This window comes from Olea europaea, unplaced genomic scaffold (genome assembly GCF_002742605.1).
Source record: "Olea europaea var. sylvestris unplaced genomic scaffold, O_europaea_v1 scaffold2989, whole genome shotgun sequence".
NCBI lineage: Eukaryota > Viridiplantae > Streptophyta > Magnoliopsida > Lamiales > Oleaceae > Olea > Olea europaea.
Genome location: NW_019248532.1, coordinates 45365 through 63750, shown reverse-complemented (window position 1 = coordinate 63750; position 18386 = coordinate 45365). Strand labels below are relative to the sequence as shown.

Genomic DNA, 18386 nt, shown 5'->3' with positions numbered 1-18386 from the left:
GCAAGAATGTTTAGGAAAAAGTTAGGGACATAATAACTATAATAAGTAAAAATTGAGGACCTTTTTACAATCAAAATATGATGTACCTAATAAAAAAAACATGGCGGAAATATATTTACCCTTTTCTAAATTCCACGAAAAAAAAGATTATTTTACTTTTACAGTTTTCAAATTTCAAAGGTCACACATTGTCGTCCTTAAATGCGTTTGAGTCCCATTGTTTGAAAGAATAGGTTTTGTAATAATGGTTTTTAGGAGAATGTATGATTAAAAAAGGGGGGAAAATGGATTTATGCGTAAAATTATTTTATTAGATAATATGTTTTTAAAAATGAGTTTTTGTAGAATGGGCCTCGAATAGGAAACAATTTATTATTATTATTATTATTTTTTTTATCAAACCTCCATTTAAGTCCCGTTTGGTACACATTAATGTAAAAATGAGAATGAAAAATATAACCGTTATAAGTCTCACACAAGATATATAAAGTCAAATATGATGGTTTGATGTGATGGATAACGATTATATTTTTTATGTTAATGGGAAAATAGGAAACAAACGGGAACTTAATATTCACATTCTTCAATATTTAAAATTATTATCCACTTCTCCATCATTCATTTCTGTTTGTTTTTTAATTTAAATCAATCCACCCCCTTATGTTTTTATGATTGGAAAAATTGCAAAGGAAGTTCTTGTGATATTTACAATAATTGGAATAGTTCATTTAACATTTACATTTTCAATCTTTTTATTTTATTTTATTGTATTAGTAGTCCCAGTATGTATAGAAATATACATACACGTGCCATTTAACAATATATTGAAGGACATTTGCACAATAAAAGTCAAATATTGAAGATTTAACGATCTAAACTGAAATGTTACTATGAACTTAGTCCATAAGTCATGGATTGGAGACTTCAAGTTTAAACTTTTCATCTCAAGTTTGTGCCAATCTTTTAAACAATAAGACTTCAAACTACTGATTGAGTAAATAAATGTTATTCCCCTCCAACTCGTCTCAAATTAACAGTATCTTATCACATCAAAAGTTATCAAGAATGAAAAATCCTAGACTAAGACGAGGAACTCTCACTCACTAGGGACATTTTCAAATTATAAAAAAATAAGGCTTAAATTCTATAGTTATTATTGATTTGACTATTGAGTCCGAGTTTAAGTTACATAAGAACCTGTTCATGGCTCAACGCACAGGTTCTTATGCTAAACATTGGCTTTGAAAATCATTGACACCTTATTATAATTGCAAGAACTTAAAAATTTACCAAAACCTTCAACACGGAGCACCACTACCCTGTCATCAAAGATACTCTAATACTCGAGTTAAAGGATTTTATTATGGATAAGTTAAACTTTTAGCAAAACCTTAACATATTTATGAACTCTCATTTATTTTCAATTGAAAACCTTTTAGAGTGGCAACATTAGGCAAAAAGATTTCATATTTTTATGATTACATGATACTCCATCCTAAGAGGGGAGATTGCTCCGCGCTGCGCTCACTAAACCTCCGGGTGGATCTAATACTATCTATCATTACCCATCTGAAACCTATTCAAAGGCCATTCTAGTTCGATTCCAGACTTTTAAGATCATCCATGGCAAGAAGGCCATCCTATTTAATTTCACATCTTTGGCGTCTTGTACTAGATTAGAGATTTATGTTCGTAAAAGTTAAAAATATATTCCTTAACGAGAATAGTCTTTGTTTAGTTTTAGCTCAACTAATGTTATACCGTTGTTGGCTGCTTTGTAATTATCTTGATATTCATATTTTAAAGAAATCCTTGTTTGGTATAATTTAAAATCTTGATAAAAATTTAAGTTAAAGTTAACAATTAATTATAACTACACATTTTGTGAGACTTATAAATTTTCAACCACATATTTTTTCGACTTTTATCAAAATACTAGTCGATGCCACGTGCATTGCACAATTATTGTATTTAATGTGTCTTTATTAGCGTGATATAGAGATTTTAGTTTTCTTGACATAATCCTAACATGCTTTTGAAGTTTGAATTAAATTTTTTGGCATGAATCTTCTTTGGCAGTTAGTAAGAATTAGATTTAAAATTGTGGGAATATAAATAAAAGATAATTTATAATTTTGTGCGGAATCCCCGCACAGTTTATGCGGGGTTCCCGTACCAAAATGTACCTAAGATTGTAGAGGTGGTTGGTAGTGCACATACAGCTCAGATATGTTTTCAAGAACTGTTCAGAGGGCATAATAGAATTTTACATTATCTGCATGTTTGTGATTCCTATGTACAATTTGTATCAATCTTCTTGTCGTAGTTTTGCATCCCTATCTCCGTGCAACGCTCTCTATAGGTGTGGTTGGAGTAGTGGTCAGCACAGAAAATTTGTTAGCTCTTTACTGTTCAATATAAAAAATAGAAAACTTTGATTCATTTGCATCTTGAACAACAGATATTCGACTCAATTTTGAAGATAATTGTGTCGACTATCATTCCACGTTCTTCCACGATAAATTGACTTCAGCTCTCGCCTAGGAGCTGCTGGAATATTTATGTCTCTGTTCGTTGAAAAGTGGCGTTCCAGCTCTCTGTACATGTTGGTATGAAATATAGTAGGCACCAAATGTACAAAATTTTAGATGTTTTTTATATTTTGATTTGATTTACCAAACCAGCTGTTGAAGGAGTGTTAAGAAGTTGACATTATTAGTGTTGTTCCCATTTCTTGAATTGGGAATTGCTCGTCAGTAAATTCTCTTTCTAAATATGGTGCAATAAGAAATAATTTTTGAAGCTGCTTCTTTATTAAGTTGCATAAACATAAATCATAAGTTACTATGCATTCAAACTATTGTAAATTCTCAAATTTTCTATTTCTTAAAAATAAATTGAAGGCCTATATAAATCTTATTATTTTTTCGACACAAGTAATAAATAATTAAAATATTTTTAAAGAACGTAATAATGAGTAACATATATATTTTATTTGAACCTAATTATAATTAAATACTTGTTTCGATCCCAATTTAAAACAAATTCGCTGATTCGATAAATGCCCATGCACGTAGAAGTGGACAAATCATGTAAAGATTTTTGAAATATTACAAATTGGAACAAAATTAGGCATCACCAAAGTTAAAATTTAAAGAAACATCAGTCATTCTTTTCCTTGTCAATGCTTTATTTTGTCATCACTTAGGACGCATTCATTTTTTAAAAAAAATGAAGAATAAAAAAAAAAAAAGTTTCTCCAAACCCTCTGAAGATTTGGAGTAAACTCTCCAGAGAGTTTGGAGAAACTCTTCGCACTGTGTGGAGAGAATTCGAAGAGATCACTTGATCTCTTCACACAGTCCGGAATTATCGTAACTCTGTACACTTTGTGCGGAGTGTGCGGAGTAACTCCGAACTTTGTGGGAGTATATGTCAAATGCAAACTAAGAAAACAAAAAAACCAAATAGTTTGAATTTAAGAAAATCAAAGAGAATAAAAAAGAAAGAGAAATGGGGAAAAAATTGTAGTTTAGTGCGTGCGGAGCATCCGAAGAGTTTGAAGATACCTCAACATTGGTAAAAAACTATACTAATATAAAAAAATAAAAAACCAAATAGATAAAAAGAAGGGAAAAAAAAAAAGAGCAAAGAGTTTGGAGAGTTTCTCCAGAAAGTTTGGAGACTCTTTGTAGAGTTTCTCTCCAAACTCTCCGCACAGTGCAGAGAGATTTTTTTTTTTTAACTATTTTATTTGTTTCTTATGTAGGAATGTTTACATATGTATTATATATTAAAGGTAAACTAAAAAAAAAATCAAATAGTTTAAATTTAAGAAAATCAAAGAGAATAAAAAGAAAGATAAACTTGGAAAACAAATCTAACTCCAGAGAGTTTGGAGATAGTGAAAAAATATGGTAATATGAAAAAATAAAAAACCAAATAAAAAAAATGAAGAATAAACAAAAAAAAATTCTCCAAACTCTCCGGCTCTCCGCACTAATCTCTCCGCACAGTGCGCAACTGGAGAGTTTGGAGAAACTCTCCGCACTAATCTCTCCGCACAATGCGGAGTTGCGCTGCACTTTGTGCGGAGTTTTCTGTAACTCCGCACACTTTGTGTGAAGTGGGCGGAGTAACTTCGCACTTTGTGGGAGCAACTCCGCACTTTGCTCCAACAAAGTGCGGAGTTACTCCGCACAGTGTGTAGCAATATTTTTTTTTTAAGTATCAACAATAAAATTAGCAAAATTAAATTTTCGGTATTCCAACAAAAATGAATTCACCAAATTAACATCACAGATCACACTAAAGCAATACTTTCTCGATATTCAAACAAAAATGAATTTATCAAATTAACATCAATTTACCCAACTAAAATCAGGCAATACTTTCTAAGAAAATAATTAATTATACAACCTAAACAAGAAGGTGGAAAGGAAAATATGCATTTTTTATACAACTTGGAACAAAATCTAAATCAATTCCATAAAAAAAATACGAAGAAAATACTACTAACCATTACAACCAACAAATTTTTTTTTCAAGAAGAAAGGGGAGTAAAAAGAGATACTTAAACTCATACACCTTTTCAACGGTGTAAATCAATCAATAAAAATTATTGTACTTCGAAATAAGGAGTATGATTGCCTAGTGTGGTCGCCGAAAATAAGGAGCAAAAATCGGGATAGAGAAGAGAAAGAAAGAAGAAAAAAGAGAACTTCAACAGTGAAAAGTAGGAAAAATATATAGACAAAAATGACGTCATTTTCTTCTCTCTTGTACAGTAAATTGGGATTTATTTATTGTTTCACCAACAGTGACAACTCGTTGAGCTTTTTAATAAAAGTTAGATATTAAAATTTTAATTCAAATATGGGCGTAAGTGAAAAACCTGAATGCTACCCATACTTGGAAAACATCCCAAACTTTAAATCAACATTTATTAGTCCATTAATTTTATGTTGTGAACCTTGTCAGTACCTCCGCCTGCCTTCATATTCCAACTAACGAAAATGATGAGTTATCCAGCGGAATTGCTTTTGTGGCTGATAATTTCTTCAAACTCAACATTGAAAAACATGGTCAGTACAACATTCGTACAACAATTCTGTCATACAGACCCCTCATAATAGGGGAAAGGATTTTATTTTTTTTTGGCTTTTTTTAGTTGTACACCGACCCCTTACAAGACGGGTATCCACGGCGAATAAAAAAATCGTGGGTCCCCCCTCTTGTGAGGAGGTCGACACCCCGGTACGCATGTAGAAGAACCATATTTTCTTTTTTTAATTAAATTTACATGGATATGACATGAGTCCCACTTTACTATGAGCACAAGTCAACAAGGGTGACAATTTTGTTTTGGCAAAAAGTTTAATTCTTCGTACAAAATGTCCTTAAACTCTAACAACGTGGACCCTATTACTACAAATGTTTGTCTCTACCGTCCCAACTAACGAAATAAATGAATTGGTTGGTGAAATTACTTGCATATCTACCTTGATGAGAAAATAAAAAGTGTGTATATATATATATATATATATATATTATTATTTTTTTTTATCCAACTCAGTGGAATTACTTATGAGGGGTATAAAAAGGGTTTCGTAAGCCGTAGAAGTTGATGGACGTTACCGTGGGTAAAATTGGGTGCAGGTTCACCCTTTTTTTTCTTGGGCCATGCTACATTCACCTAATGATTTACACAATCTTTTACACACACAATACGTGGCGACCCCCTATTGGAGGGGCGGCTGGTGTATAAATTTTTGTGTACAAATAGTTTAATCCTTTTTTCTTTGTTTCAATTTAAGATTTTTTGTTTCTTTTTTCTCCTCTCGTCTTTTTTTGTGTGTCAAGGTGGATGTTGAGCTGAACAAGATTAACCTTCAGATAAGTAATTTCATCCGTTTGCTCATACATTTTTCAATAGTTTGGGGTAGGGGTGTAAGCAATCCGATTTTACCGATTTTTGACAAATTTTCAAATCAAACCGTTTAAACCGGTTTTAAAAAAATCAAAACCTAAACCAAACCATTTTGAACGATTTGGAAAAAACTCAAACCTAAACCCAACGGTTTGGTCTGATTTTAAACTGTCGGTTTCGTCATATATTTTTTTTCCGTCTACTTTTATGTCATTAATTCATTAAATTTAATATATATTTATATTTGACTAACAATAAATCTAAAACAAACTAAACTCCTGTTTGAACCAAATTTTTGGAACAAAAAAATAAAAATTTGGACCATTATCCCACAAGTCCAGCAGCCTTTGCTGACCTTCTGTTTCATGTGTGGAACCCAACCTTCTTTCCAACGATCAATTTTCTCGTTATGATGATATGAAAAATATGGTTCAAATAGAGACTAAATATATCTACTATAAATTTAAATGCCAACTAAAATCAAAGAAAAATTACAATAAATTGAAACATAGTTTTTTTTTTTTTTTGTTCATCTTTTGTAGGCTAATGCCGATATAATAACGTTACAATAAAAGTCTATTAAATTAGATATAAGGACCAAAAAATATAATGATATCCAATAAGATCTCGTGATCATCATATCTGGAAAAAAATACTGATTAGACAAAAAAAATAATCAATCACAATAATAAAGCAATTGTTTATAATATCTAAATATAACAATTACACAAGTTTACGTTTGTATGATGCTACGAAACGCATTTAATTTCAAATTCTTACCTTAGTTTGTTCCAAAAAAAATTATTGATCTGAAACTTTATTCGTAGCAAATATTATCACTGAATGTCTAGGATCTCTTTGTCTCCGATTTGGTATAATAGACTACTATTCAACTTTGAAGATGAGTGACAATTTTGAAAAAGAAGTGTGTAGTTCCAATGGCTCAAGACTGTGTTGGATGTCAGCTGAAGTTCATCTAAATTCTGAAGAGGAAAACGACTTTTGATAGATTATGTTAGTTTTGAAATTATTAGATATATATTAGGATTATTGGATAATAATAGTAATAATATATCTGTATTAGAAAATTAAAAATTGACAAAAATACACACAAATGACAAAACTATTGAATTTTACATATTTGGATGAATTTCTAAAAAAAATCATTTCTTCATTTTTATATATTTTTTCGCCGATCTAATTTGGTTTTAAATCGCAATTAAAATTCTCAAACTTAAACCAAACCATTTTGATCAGTTTGGTTTCGGTCAAAATCATTTCGTTGATCGGGTCCACGTGACACCAAACCAATGGATGCTAAAATGCGATTTCGATTCGATTTTTCGATTTATCGGTTTTTGCTTACAACCCTAGTTTGGGGGAAAAAAAATAAAAGAGAGAGACATTGGGACCGTTGGATTTAAACAATCTTGCCTTTTTAACATGGAAGTCATTGTAATTGAAGAAAATACTAGACTGTCTAGACCTACGAAATCACAAAAACAGAGAACTTGAAAGTTGTCATAAATAGGTTTCTTAATTTACTATTTTTACATGATCTACTTATTTTTTTTATAAGAAGTATTTCTTATAATTAAGAAATAATTATTAATATCTATATTATCTAAGTGAGCATACAAATGGACTAAGGGTTCACATTGTTAATATAGGGATATTTTGCTCGCACAATGTATAATTCAGAGACCAATCATATTTTACGATCACATAAGGAATTTCATTTGCCAAGTCATCATTTTAAATGAGAGTGTTTGGGAGTTGCACTTTAAAATATGTTGGCATTTGATTTTTGTTTTGGAAAGAGTTAACTGCCACATGTGCATTTTATCGTTCACGTAGTAATGAAGTGCAATGGCCTAAAATTCAATAAGTAATGGGATGCAATTTGAATTACATCGAGTACAACGTGATCATACCCAAAGTTCGGCTTGCTTTGAAGCATTTAACTCGGATTGGGATGAGTACATTGTTAGTGGGATATACATATTTTGAAAATAATTATCACATGATTATTGAAAAAATAATAATTAGGACCGGATTTTTGAAATTGGAACTTAAAAAGTAGGGGTTTGAAATATTATTATTATTATTATTATTATTATTATTATTATTATTTTTTTTTTTTTTTTAAACAATTTGTAACACGCCCAAAGAATTTCATTGGCGCAAGACGATTCAAATGGCCCGTAAAAGTTCATTGAATTAGTCCAGTCCAGTTACCTATCAAGTAAATGGACCCCCATTCACAACCCTTATTGCTGGGCCCAATTCCAAACCACACAAATTGACATTCCTTGCCAAAATCAGATGATAATCAATTGAAAAGGAATGATATCTACTCGTTCTACTGTTGCAGTCTCTTATTTTTCCGTTAAAGCTGACAAGACTTTAGCCAATATTTTTTACTTCTGTGCAAAAGAGAAAAACTTTTCCTTTTATCCTGTTTCAAAAATTGAACTGAAGACGCACTTTGCTTTTACTTTTTAGGCCAATAAATTCAAAAACGGGGCATCTCATTTGAAACCTTAGCTTCTTTTCTGGCATGGATGTCACAATTTTCATATGGAATTTTGAATTCATGTACAAAAAAGGGGAAGTTAAAGAAAGTTGGATGGAGATGGATTGTTTTCATTTAGTTTCTCCCACCAAAGACCAATTTTGAAATTTTTTGATTTGAACTTCATCAAAAGATATATCTTTTGATGAATTAAGACCGATTAGGACAATCACAATTACCGGAGACAAAACTCGAATTCTGTAAAAACTTGATTAAACGAAATATAAAACCACAAAAATACATATAAAAACAAATTTTCTCAAATTTAAGTGGGGCGAAGGACCCAATTGACGCCCACCTCCGTATGAGAAAGCATTTTATCTAAAGGTCCGTTTGATAATAAAGGTGAAAAAGACAAATCAATTTCATATAAATTGGAAAAGAAAAAATCACCAAAACCATAAGAATTCGATTCCATGGAATTGGCCAAAAAATGCTTTAAATGTTTGTACTTTAAAATTCGAATTCCATTTCCACTATCGTATCAAAACAGCCAAAGTAGAAAACAAATTCCTCGTATGTGACATTTTCTATGGAATACGATGTTATCAAACAGACCCTAAATGTTTATATTACTAAAAAGAAGGTAATCTTATTAGTTTAGGAATATTATTCGTCGAAAATCAAAATTTACATGATGTGTGTAGTCGTTAAGATTTACGTTGAAATATTTAGTAAGCACAACCGATCAAATTCAGTTTATAAAAATAAATTTATGTAGTTGAACCCAAAATTTATAAGGATAACATTTGGCCCTGTTTGAACCCCATTTTTACTTCATTAAAATGAAAATATGATCGTTATCTATCATATCAAGTCACATTTTTTAAATTTCTATCTCTAATGTGGGGTCCATAACGATTCTATTTTTCATTCTCATTTTACAAATAATGTGGCTCAAACGGGCTCTTATATTATTATTTGAACTTCAGAATTTCTGAATTGAACTTTTAAAAACGTTTGAATATACTAGTTTTTTCGCGTTTCTTTTTAAATCCAGACACTTCTTCACTTTTTCCCATATCCTCACTGAAATGCATGATGCAAAGTTGTTAACGAAGTCAAAAGCGGAGATAGTAAAGTCAAGGGTATGAAATTATTTTTCAAAACTGAATTTTTGTCCCCCAGACCCCTATTAGATTCCAAATGAAAGAGTATGATTCACTAATCGTTAAGCCTTGCATTTCCGTTTCTAGCTTGACGTCCAATTTAGTATCCAATTTCTCAAAAGCGAAAGTGTCACAATGATAATATTCATTCAACCAAATCTTCATAAACAACGAGCAAAATAAAGAATAAATACATTGAAAAAATCAAATGCGCGCCTACGTTTTTTTTTTTTTTTTTGATATCCAGATATCCCAACTTACACTAAGCTAAATCCTGGACCTCCAAGACCCTTGCCCCTAGAACCTTGGAGGGGGTAAATCGCGGGTTATGCCTCAACTGGATCACATGTTCCCCCTATTGCCTGTGCACTTCTGCGCACAAGAGACCCTCCTCCACAGTGATTGCTCCATACCAAATATTTGGCCACAGGTTCCTACCAGGAATCGAACATAATTAGTGTGATCAAACATAATCGTATTCAATATTGTGAAATAATTAACATGATATATTTATTATCGAAAATCATTTATATTTGAATATGCTGAATTTGGTTAATATTTGTCTCACATAGAAAAAATCGATTCTCCAAAAACATGTAAGAATAAGTGCTAAATATGAGCCACTTTATCAAATTGATTTGATATATATAGCAACAAAAAATTATCAAATTAATACATCAAATCACAAATCATCATGTAGGATGTCACGTAAGATGACTAATGCAGTAAGTGACTATAAATAGTATTACTCTTTAGAACCATACTAAAGTCGATCCGAAATCTTTGAACAAGCCTCAATAAGTTACATTGAATTGCACCTCGAGCACCTAGTATTCCATCATTTTGGCAAATACTTCCATTACTGCCATATCTTCGGCGTAAGATTAAGAGTTCTGAATGATATGATTAGATCTTCATTAGCTAATAATCATATAGACGCACGATACTTAAGACCAAACTAAATCATTATAAAAACACATCTTAGACACAATAGTATAAAGTAGATTCGTTCAATCTATAATAATAATTAATTCATAATCCAACCTATGACATTTCAATCATGACTAAACTTTCAACTAAGACCAGTTTTTTCACAACAACCTCGACATTGAAGGACTAATGACGTCAACTGAGGAATATAATCAGCAAAGAACTACGTCTTGCTGCTTTAATTTAGTCTAAACTAGAGATTTTGAGGTAAATATACGTTTGATTTTGATTGTAAGCATGAAATTTGCATAGAAAGAAAATAAATTCTAAACGATTCAATTGTCTAGAACTTATTTGCACAAAAATTCAGTCTAAACTAGAGAATTTGAGGTAAGTGAAATATATATTGATTTCAGCTTCACGCGAAATTTCTACAGAAGCTCTTGTAGAAAACTATAATTTAGCCCCTATTTGGGCCATATTATTCAGGAAATTTGTAGAAATTTTTTTATCATTGCTTGTCTAATTGAGCCGCACACGTGTGTGTTGAAGTCAAGAACTGTGAACCGTTTTAATGACTAACGGTCACATTTCTTCTACAAATGATGAAAAAATATGGCCCGAATAGGGACTTAATCCTAAATTGCAACAAACGGCTGGACTTTCTTATTCTACGTCATTTTTACCAAGGAATATTATTATTATCATCTCAAGGTGGTTCTTCCTTAATTATGTCGTTTAAATATAAAATAAGTAATTTGCCTCGATTTTATACCTTAATAACAATCCTCTAACGATTTGTCTATAATAATTGTCTGCAATAAGACAAAACTATAGTCTTTGCTATAAAATAAGGTTAGAAAATGTTGTTTAGGCAGTGTTTTTAGCACTTTTTTGACCGCAATTACTCTTATAAATGACAATTATTAGTATTAAATGCATCACCCAATTTTTAAACTTTCACCCACTTTACGTTGACGCTGTCAATAATTCCAATTATTTCTCTAGGACTAAGGACATCGATGTTATTTATTAAGGTAAATAAGGTAAAGTTACTGAAAAAGAAAATAAATAAAAGAATTTTAAAAATAGAAAATAACTTAATGATAATTAAATTTCAAAATAAGGCCTAACATTTCATATCCAATCTCGTTATATTCTCCGTTTATTTTATAGCCTAGTGGTACTTTGACGAGTAGAATCATAGAAATGTTCGAGCTGTAACCGAGATTTCATTTTGAATTTCTATTAAATTATTTCAAATTTATTGGACCCATTACATTAAAGAGGCGGAACGAAACCCATGAGGAGACGCTGGGGAAATTCACAAGATGCGGAATGAATTGAATCTCCATCATTGAAGTGGTTGACCTAACCAACAAAATTGTAGACACAATTTTTGAAATCATTTTGGTAGTTTAATCCATCCCATTTATTACATTTGAATATACACATTGTATACCCTCGAATAGTTTAAGAGAAATAATATATGTACAATTCATGGTGTACACAATGCATTACACCCCTCTCACATGGAGAGGGATCCACGAATATTTTATTGTGTGTGGACCCCCTCCATGTGAGGGGAGTGTAATACTATGTGTACACTATTATGTACACATAGCATTCCATAGTTTAACACATGACAAATTAATAAATTTTGAGTGTTGTTTGGATTATCTTTGTTGTACACGCGCAATATTTTACACATTTCATATGTAATTATTGATTTCTTTACACCTTTAAGATGAAAAATCATTGTTCTATGTATGATGTGTATGAATTTCGTCTAGTCTAATTAAATGGATTTTTTGCTTTGTTAAATGTTCGTAAAACGGAATAATCAGTACATTAATATGTTCATGGAATTTTATTTGGTTAAACAAATACATCGAATTATTAGTTCGTAAAAAGAAAAAAATAAATTAAGAAATAATAAGTTCTTGATTAATCAATAGATTATTGATTTTTACTCAACTCATCTAAAAGCCCTAGACTCATGGTGAAAACTTTAATGCGCAAATTCAAAATTTTCGTAGGTTGATTAGCCCTAATCCTACCTGTTTGTGGTTAAAAAGTATAAAAAAGTTTTAAATTTACGTACAAAATATTTTATAATGAGAACGTTTAGTTGAAAATGAATTTTAAAAAAAATTGAAATAATGGTAGACAAACAAAAATGATTCATTTTTATTGATTTGGAGATAAATAAATAAATAAATAGTGTAACTTTTAAATAATTGACACATCCGTTGCCCCTACGATAAATCTATTCCTTCATTATTAAATATTATTTTGAATGAGACATCCAAAGTTCAGAAGTAGACGTTAGCCTCTTCGGCACTTGGCAGTTGGCTTAAAATTTTAAAAATCAAATTCCAGTCCCCCCAACATCATCCCCCAATGCCATCCGCACACACAAGAGAGATTTCAGAGAATAAAATCATTTTTGCCAGAAAACCAATTATGTTGCAGCAACGGGCAAACTCAAACCCATAATATTTTTTGTTTTTTTGTTTGGGTTTTTCGTCTTGTTTTCTTTCTTTTTTATTTTTATTTTTTATTCAAGAACCTGTTAAAGATAGATCTTTGAAGTTGAACTTTTGATGGCCGTTGATAAACCCATTTTACAAACAGAACAAGATCAGCTGAGCCCATTTTCCTGTTATTAGGAATATTTTATTTTTTATTTTTTTGGGATCTTCTTGTTTTAATGGAAGGTGTAGCTGTGAAGATCAAGAAGAGAGAGGGGTCTGAGTCAACGAGTAGTGACTCTGTCACTGAGTCAAGAAGCAGCAGCAGTGGCACGAGCTCTGATAGCAAATCGAGTTCTCGTAATTCTTCGGCTCCTTTGGGTTGGCCTATAGGAAATGCCCAGCTGACTACCAAGTGTTCGAAAAATGAGGTTTCTGAAGAAAAAGGAGAATCCCATTTGGATGCTGTTGGTGATGAAAATTCCAACTTAAAGAAGCAGGGTTCAAAACTGTCAGGTAAATTTCTTCTCTTTTATTGAGGTCTTTGAATTTCTGCTTTCGTTGCTCTTATGTTTTAACTTCTAGCCCATTGGCAAACAAATTTGGGTATCTGTACCCCTTGTTCCCCCGTGGAAAAGAGGAAAAGGAAAGATATAGTGGTTAATTTGGTAATCTTTTCCCTAATATTACCCTTCTGAGTTGAGCCTCTGATGGAATTGAATAGAAACGGAGATGATGAAAGAGAGGTTTGCAAAATTGTTGCTTGGTGAGGACATGTCTGGAAGTGGTAAAGGGGTTTGCTCAGCATTGGCGATTTCGAATGCCATCACCAATCTATCGGGTATAATTCACTCCCTACACTTTATCCAGCTTTAGAAATAGCTTTAATCTTTATCCTTTGACGAGACTCGTTTGATTTTCAACTTGAATGAGTCTATTTTTTCAAGCCAATTCGATTAAAATATTCCAACTTTTTTTTTTTTTGTTATTCTAAGGTTTATAATTAATCCTCTGGGGTTGTGTGCTGCGATTTAATGACTTAATTTGAAACCTTATTGTATAGCCACTGTATTTGGACAATTGTGGAGGTTGGAACCATTGCCTTCTGCAAAGAAATCGATGTGGAGAAGAGAGATGGAATTGCTTCTTTGTGTAAGTGATCACATTGTCGAATTGATACCCTCGTGGCAAACATTTCCTGATGGCAGTAAGCTCGAGGTAGTTCTCATGTCTTCAAAAGCCACTAGCAATTGAATGTTTTAAAAAATATTTGCTTCATGTATTAATATTATTGTTGTCTTCACCAGAGGTATGCTTCATTTGAAGGGTTCAAAAATCAAGGCTAAATGTCTAATTGTTGCATATTTCCTAAGTTCACTTGACTTTCACCATTTATTTTGATCCTTTATCCTAAGTTTACCTCACCTTCACCTTGAATTTGATCCTTGACTCTCTAATTCATCCCTATTATTTTGGAACTTGCTTTGAAATATTTGCATAGCACTGAAGTGTAAATTAATTAATCCATGAGAGAAGTTGTTGAAGCATATATGAATAGTGATAATGAACTTGATTTATATATAACTAAAATTATTGTCTAATGTCTAAGCATGCCATAATTTCCCTCTCTTTCTCTTCAGGTGATGACTTGCCATTCAAGATCGGATCTATTTATTAATCTCCCAGCTCTTCGCAAACTTGACAACTTGCTACTTGTGAGGGTTAAATTTGTGTGCTTTTTTGCACTTCTTTTCTTGTCTGAATCTCTCTCTAATGCGTTATATTCTGATCTTTCAGGAAATCCTAGATGGTTTTACTCATACTGAATTTTGGTACGTTGACCAAGGCATAATAGCACCAGAGGCTGACGGACCAGCCTCAATTCACAAATCCATTCATAGGCAGGAGGACAAATGGTGGCTACCTGTACCACGTGTCCCTTCTGAAGGTCTTCCTGAGAACACAAGAAAGCAATTAAACCACAAGCGCGAATGCACAAGTCAGATTCTTAAAGCTGCTATGTCTATTAACAGCATTGCATTGGCTGAGATGGAAGTTCCAGAATCGTACTTAGAAACACTTCCAAAGGTTGGACATCCTCAAATTTAGGCTTCTGTTTTTATATTTTTCACTATATTGATGATTGTGCTTCAAGTTAACATACAGTTACGGCTGCTAGTTCTGTATTGCTACTATGTTGCTATTCCTACAAAAATGCTCTTCTTTTGGCTTCAAGTTGTTTTAAGTGTAGTTCTTTTAAGTTCTTCATCAATTTAAAATACAAACTCGTTCCTGCCACTTTTCCTATATATCTTACGATCAGGATTGTTTCTAAAAGCAAGATTATATCTTTCAAGGCATATGCCGAAGCTGTTATAATTAATATGAAATCTTTTGCAATATTTGTACTTTGCAATCCTTTGACAGAAATAGGATTTGCCAGAATTCACATTATTTTTAGTCCTCTATGTATCACAATATGATGTTAATTTACACCATAAATGCTCTTTTTAAATTCTAGAATGGGAGAGCCTGCTTAGGGGATGTCATCTATCGGTACATCACTTCAGAACATTTCTCGTCGGAGTGCTTGCTCGATTGCCTTGATCTATCGTCTGAACATGTTGCTTTAGAGATAGCAAACCGGGTGGAGGCATCAATATATGTATGGCGTAGAAGATTTCACCAGAGAACCCCTGCTAATCCAAACCGTTCTACTGCCAAATCTTCTTGGGAGATGGTCAAGGATCTTATGATAGACGGAGATAAGAGGGAATTGCTTGCAGAAAGAGCTGAAAGTCTCCTGCTATGCTTGAAGCAACGGTTCCCAGGCTTAACACAAACGACATTGGATGCAAGCAAAATACAGTGCAACAAGGTAATATGCCATACCAGTTACTTTGTACTGAATATTATATTCATTTAAGTGCCTTCCTTTTACCATATATTATCAATAAAATGATTGACTACTTTGAAAACTCCCTAGGATGTTGGCAAGTCCATTTTGGAGAGCTACTCAAGGGTCTTGGAAAGTCTTGCGTTCAATATTGTGGCACGTATTGATGATCTACTTTACGTGGATGACCTGACCAAAAAGTCTGATAATCTCTCATCAGTAACTAAAGTCAGTGTAATAGCTCAAAAAAGGGTCTCAATCCCGTCTGCGGTGCCAGTCTCAGGCACCCCCTACAGATCAGCATTTGCCACACCTAGCTTTTCCCCTGCGCCACTGATAAGCCCTTCAAGAGGGGAGAGAACTCCATTTCTCAGTGGAAATTGTAACAAACCTCCACGTCGTGGCTTAGGGGTTAAAAGAGTCTTGACCAATTATCTTGGTGGTGATACAAAGGTGAAAAGTTCTGGCAGTATTCTTGAAGGCACGGGTTCTACTTCTAACAGATGTAATGAAGGGACATCTTGTTTGAACATCGAAGGGAAGGAACCATATTCCACACAAAAGGAGTCTAGATCACATCACATAGAGCGGTAAAATCCTTAGCCTGGATGAGTTAAACTTTAGGTTTCTTTTAGGTGGAAAGGGAGAAAATCACAAAAGAAAATTGGTTCCTTAAAAGAGAAGTACAAAAAAATTTGTATTACATGGATTACATACATGTTTCTGTTGTATTTCTTGAATGTTTTATGGAATGCTGATTTGTTTAGGACAACATCATATAGATCCAACCTGTTACATGTAATATTGGCAAAGCGGATTTCTTTTATTAATTAAGATTCTATAAGTGGCCATTTCTATCTTGATTTTGAGTGATTATGCCAATTTAGTTAAACGTAGCCGCTTACAGGGCGACGTTCCCTGTGGAGAGAAGGAAAGGGAAATAAAAGAGACTTTCAAACCATTGTAAAACAGTGTTCATTTCCCCATAGTGGCGTGGGTGCATTCATCTCGTGTTCCAGAATCTAAATATATAGAACGGGTAATGCTTAGAATGTGTTGTGCGAAACACATTATTTTTTGAGCCATGATTGATGTACAGAAGAAGTTTTCACAGAATGATATTAGAATACACACATAAGGGGGTAGGTAGGGTATTTTTTGACAATTATTTTTTATGGTGGGCTCCACATCATGAGACTATTTTGTCAACATTATGTAAGAAGTTATTCTATACATATGGATTTATCCTTATTTTTAGACATGAACTGTGAACATGCCTAGAAAATATATGAGTGCAAACCCAGCTTGTGCTGGCTCGACACGACTCTATCTACATTTCTAGGTTGACGTCAATATGGAATAAATCCAAAACGGCTCTGTTAAAGCAACAGGGCTGGGTCAAAAGACTGATCATGATGAAGTAACAAATAGATGCTTGGGATTGAAATGGTGAAGCTATAACTCTTAATCTTATGTTAACATGTATCAGAGATCCATTTTTTTATTTTTAGTTGGGTTGCAGCCAGCACGCACTAATTATAAAAAATTGTTATTGGGGTTGGTGAGAGGACGATTCTGAATTCTGATTGCATGTAAAGATAAAAACAAATTAGTTTGCACGCGGAGTAGAATTTCATCCTCCACAGCTTGCCACATAACCCTGCAATTGAACTTTTATTTGCTTCGTGTAGCAATACAAAAATTGGAGTCTCCATTACAAGTTTTTAATGGGTTTCGAGTCAGCTCCCGACTCCTGTTAAGCTCCACGATCAATATAAAACCCGACGGAATTTGTGCATCTTAAGTGGAGAAATCAAAACGAAAATGGAAATGAAGAAGTTGTTTTACATCGTGGGAGTCCTCACTGTTCTGGCAATTGCCAGCTTCGATGGAGCATATGGAGCTGGTGAATGCGGGAAAGCAAATCCCAACATGGAAGCTATGAAACTTATTCCATGTGCATCTGCAGCGCAGGATGCGAATGCTCCTGTTTCCAGCAAATGCTGCGCTCAGGTGAAGACAATGGGACAGAACCCCAAATGCCTTTGCGCTGTTATGCTCTCTGATACTGCTAAAAGTTCTGGTGTCAACCCAGAAATTGCCATAACAATTCCCAAACGATGCAACCTTGCTGATCGCCCTGTGGGTTATAAGTGTGGGCGTAAGTCATTTGTAGCACGTTTATTAAAATCTTGTCCACTTTACTGCCCATGGTGCGGACTAAACACATATTCAGTTCTTTCTGTTGCTTTGTTCCATTGCTTGACAAAGTTTTTTCCTTCTTTTTTGCAGCGTATACACTGCCTTGAAGTCACGAGGACTGAAGATTGCTAACCATGTACCTATGCAGTCTTATATATCAAATATGTAACAATATGAAAACTTTAATGTCTGATCCAGTGTTCAAATAAATAGTGAACTTCTTGTTCTGCTTTTTGTATTTGAAATTGGACATAATGCTTGCCATTTTCAA

General features: G+C 33.0%; 2 protein-coding genes across 3 annotated transcripts; both read left to right on the top strand.

Moving 5' to 3' along the window:
• The first annotated feature begins 12860 nt into the window (after positions 1 to 12860).
• On the top strand, positions 12861 to 16768 carry LOC111384738 (rop guanine nucleotide exchange factor 5-like). Its single transcript, XM_023009056.1, has 7 exons — positions 12861 to 13533; positions 13742 to 13858; positions 14081 to 14235; positions 14658 to 14732; positions 14815 to 15105; positions 15539 to 15895; positions 16004 to 16768. The coding sequence occupies exons 1-7, from the start codon at positions 13257 to 13259 to the stop codon at positions 16505 to 16507; spliced, it is 1776 nt and encodes a 591-aa protein (XP_022864824.1). The 5' UTR covers positions 12861 to 13256; the 3' UTR covers positions 16508 to 16768.
• Positions 16769 to 17700: 932 nt separating this feature from the next.
• On the top strand, positions 17701 to 18386 carry LOC111384744 (non-specific lipid-transfer protein 3-like). 2 transcript variants are annotated; one of them, XM_023009062.1, is made up of 2 exons: positions 17701 to 18074; positions 18206 to 18386. In XM_023009062.1, the coding sequence occupies exons 1-2, from the start codon at positions 17738 to 17740 to the stop codon at positions 18220 to 18222; spliced, it is 354 nt and encodes a 117-aa protein (XP_022864830.1). In that variant the 5' UTR covers positions 17701 to 17737; the 3' UTR covers positions 18223 to 18386. The 2 variants fall into 2 exon arrangements, with proteins under 2 accessions (XP_022864830.1, XP_022864829.1); XM_023009061.1 differs by having other exon boundaries at positions 17703 to 18126.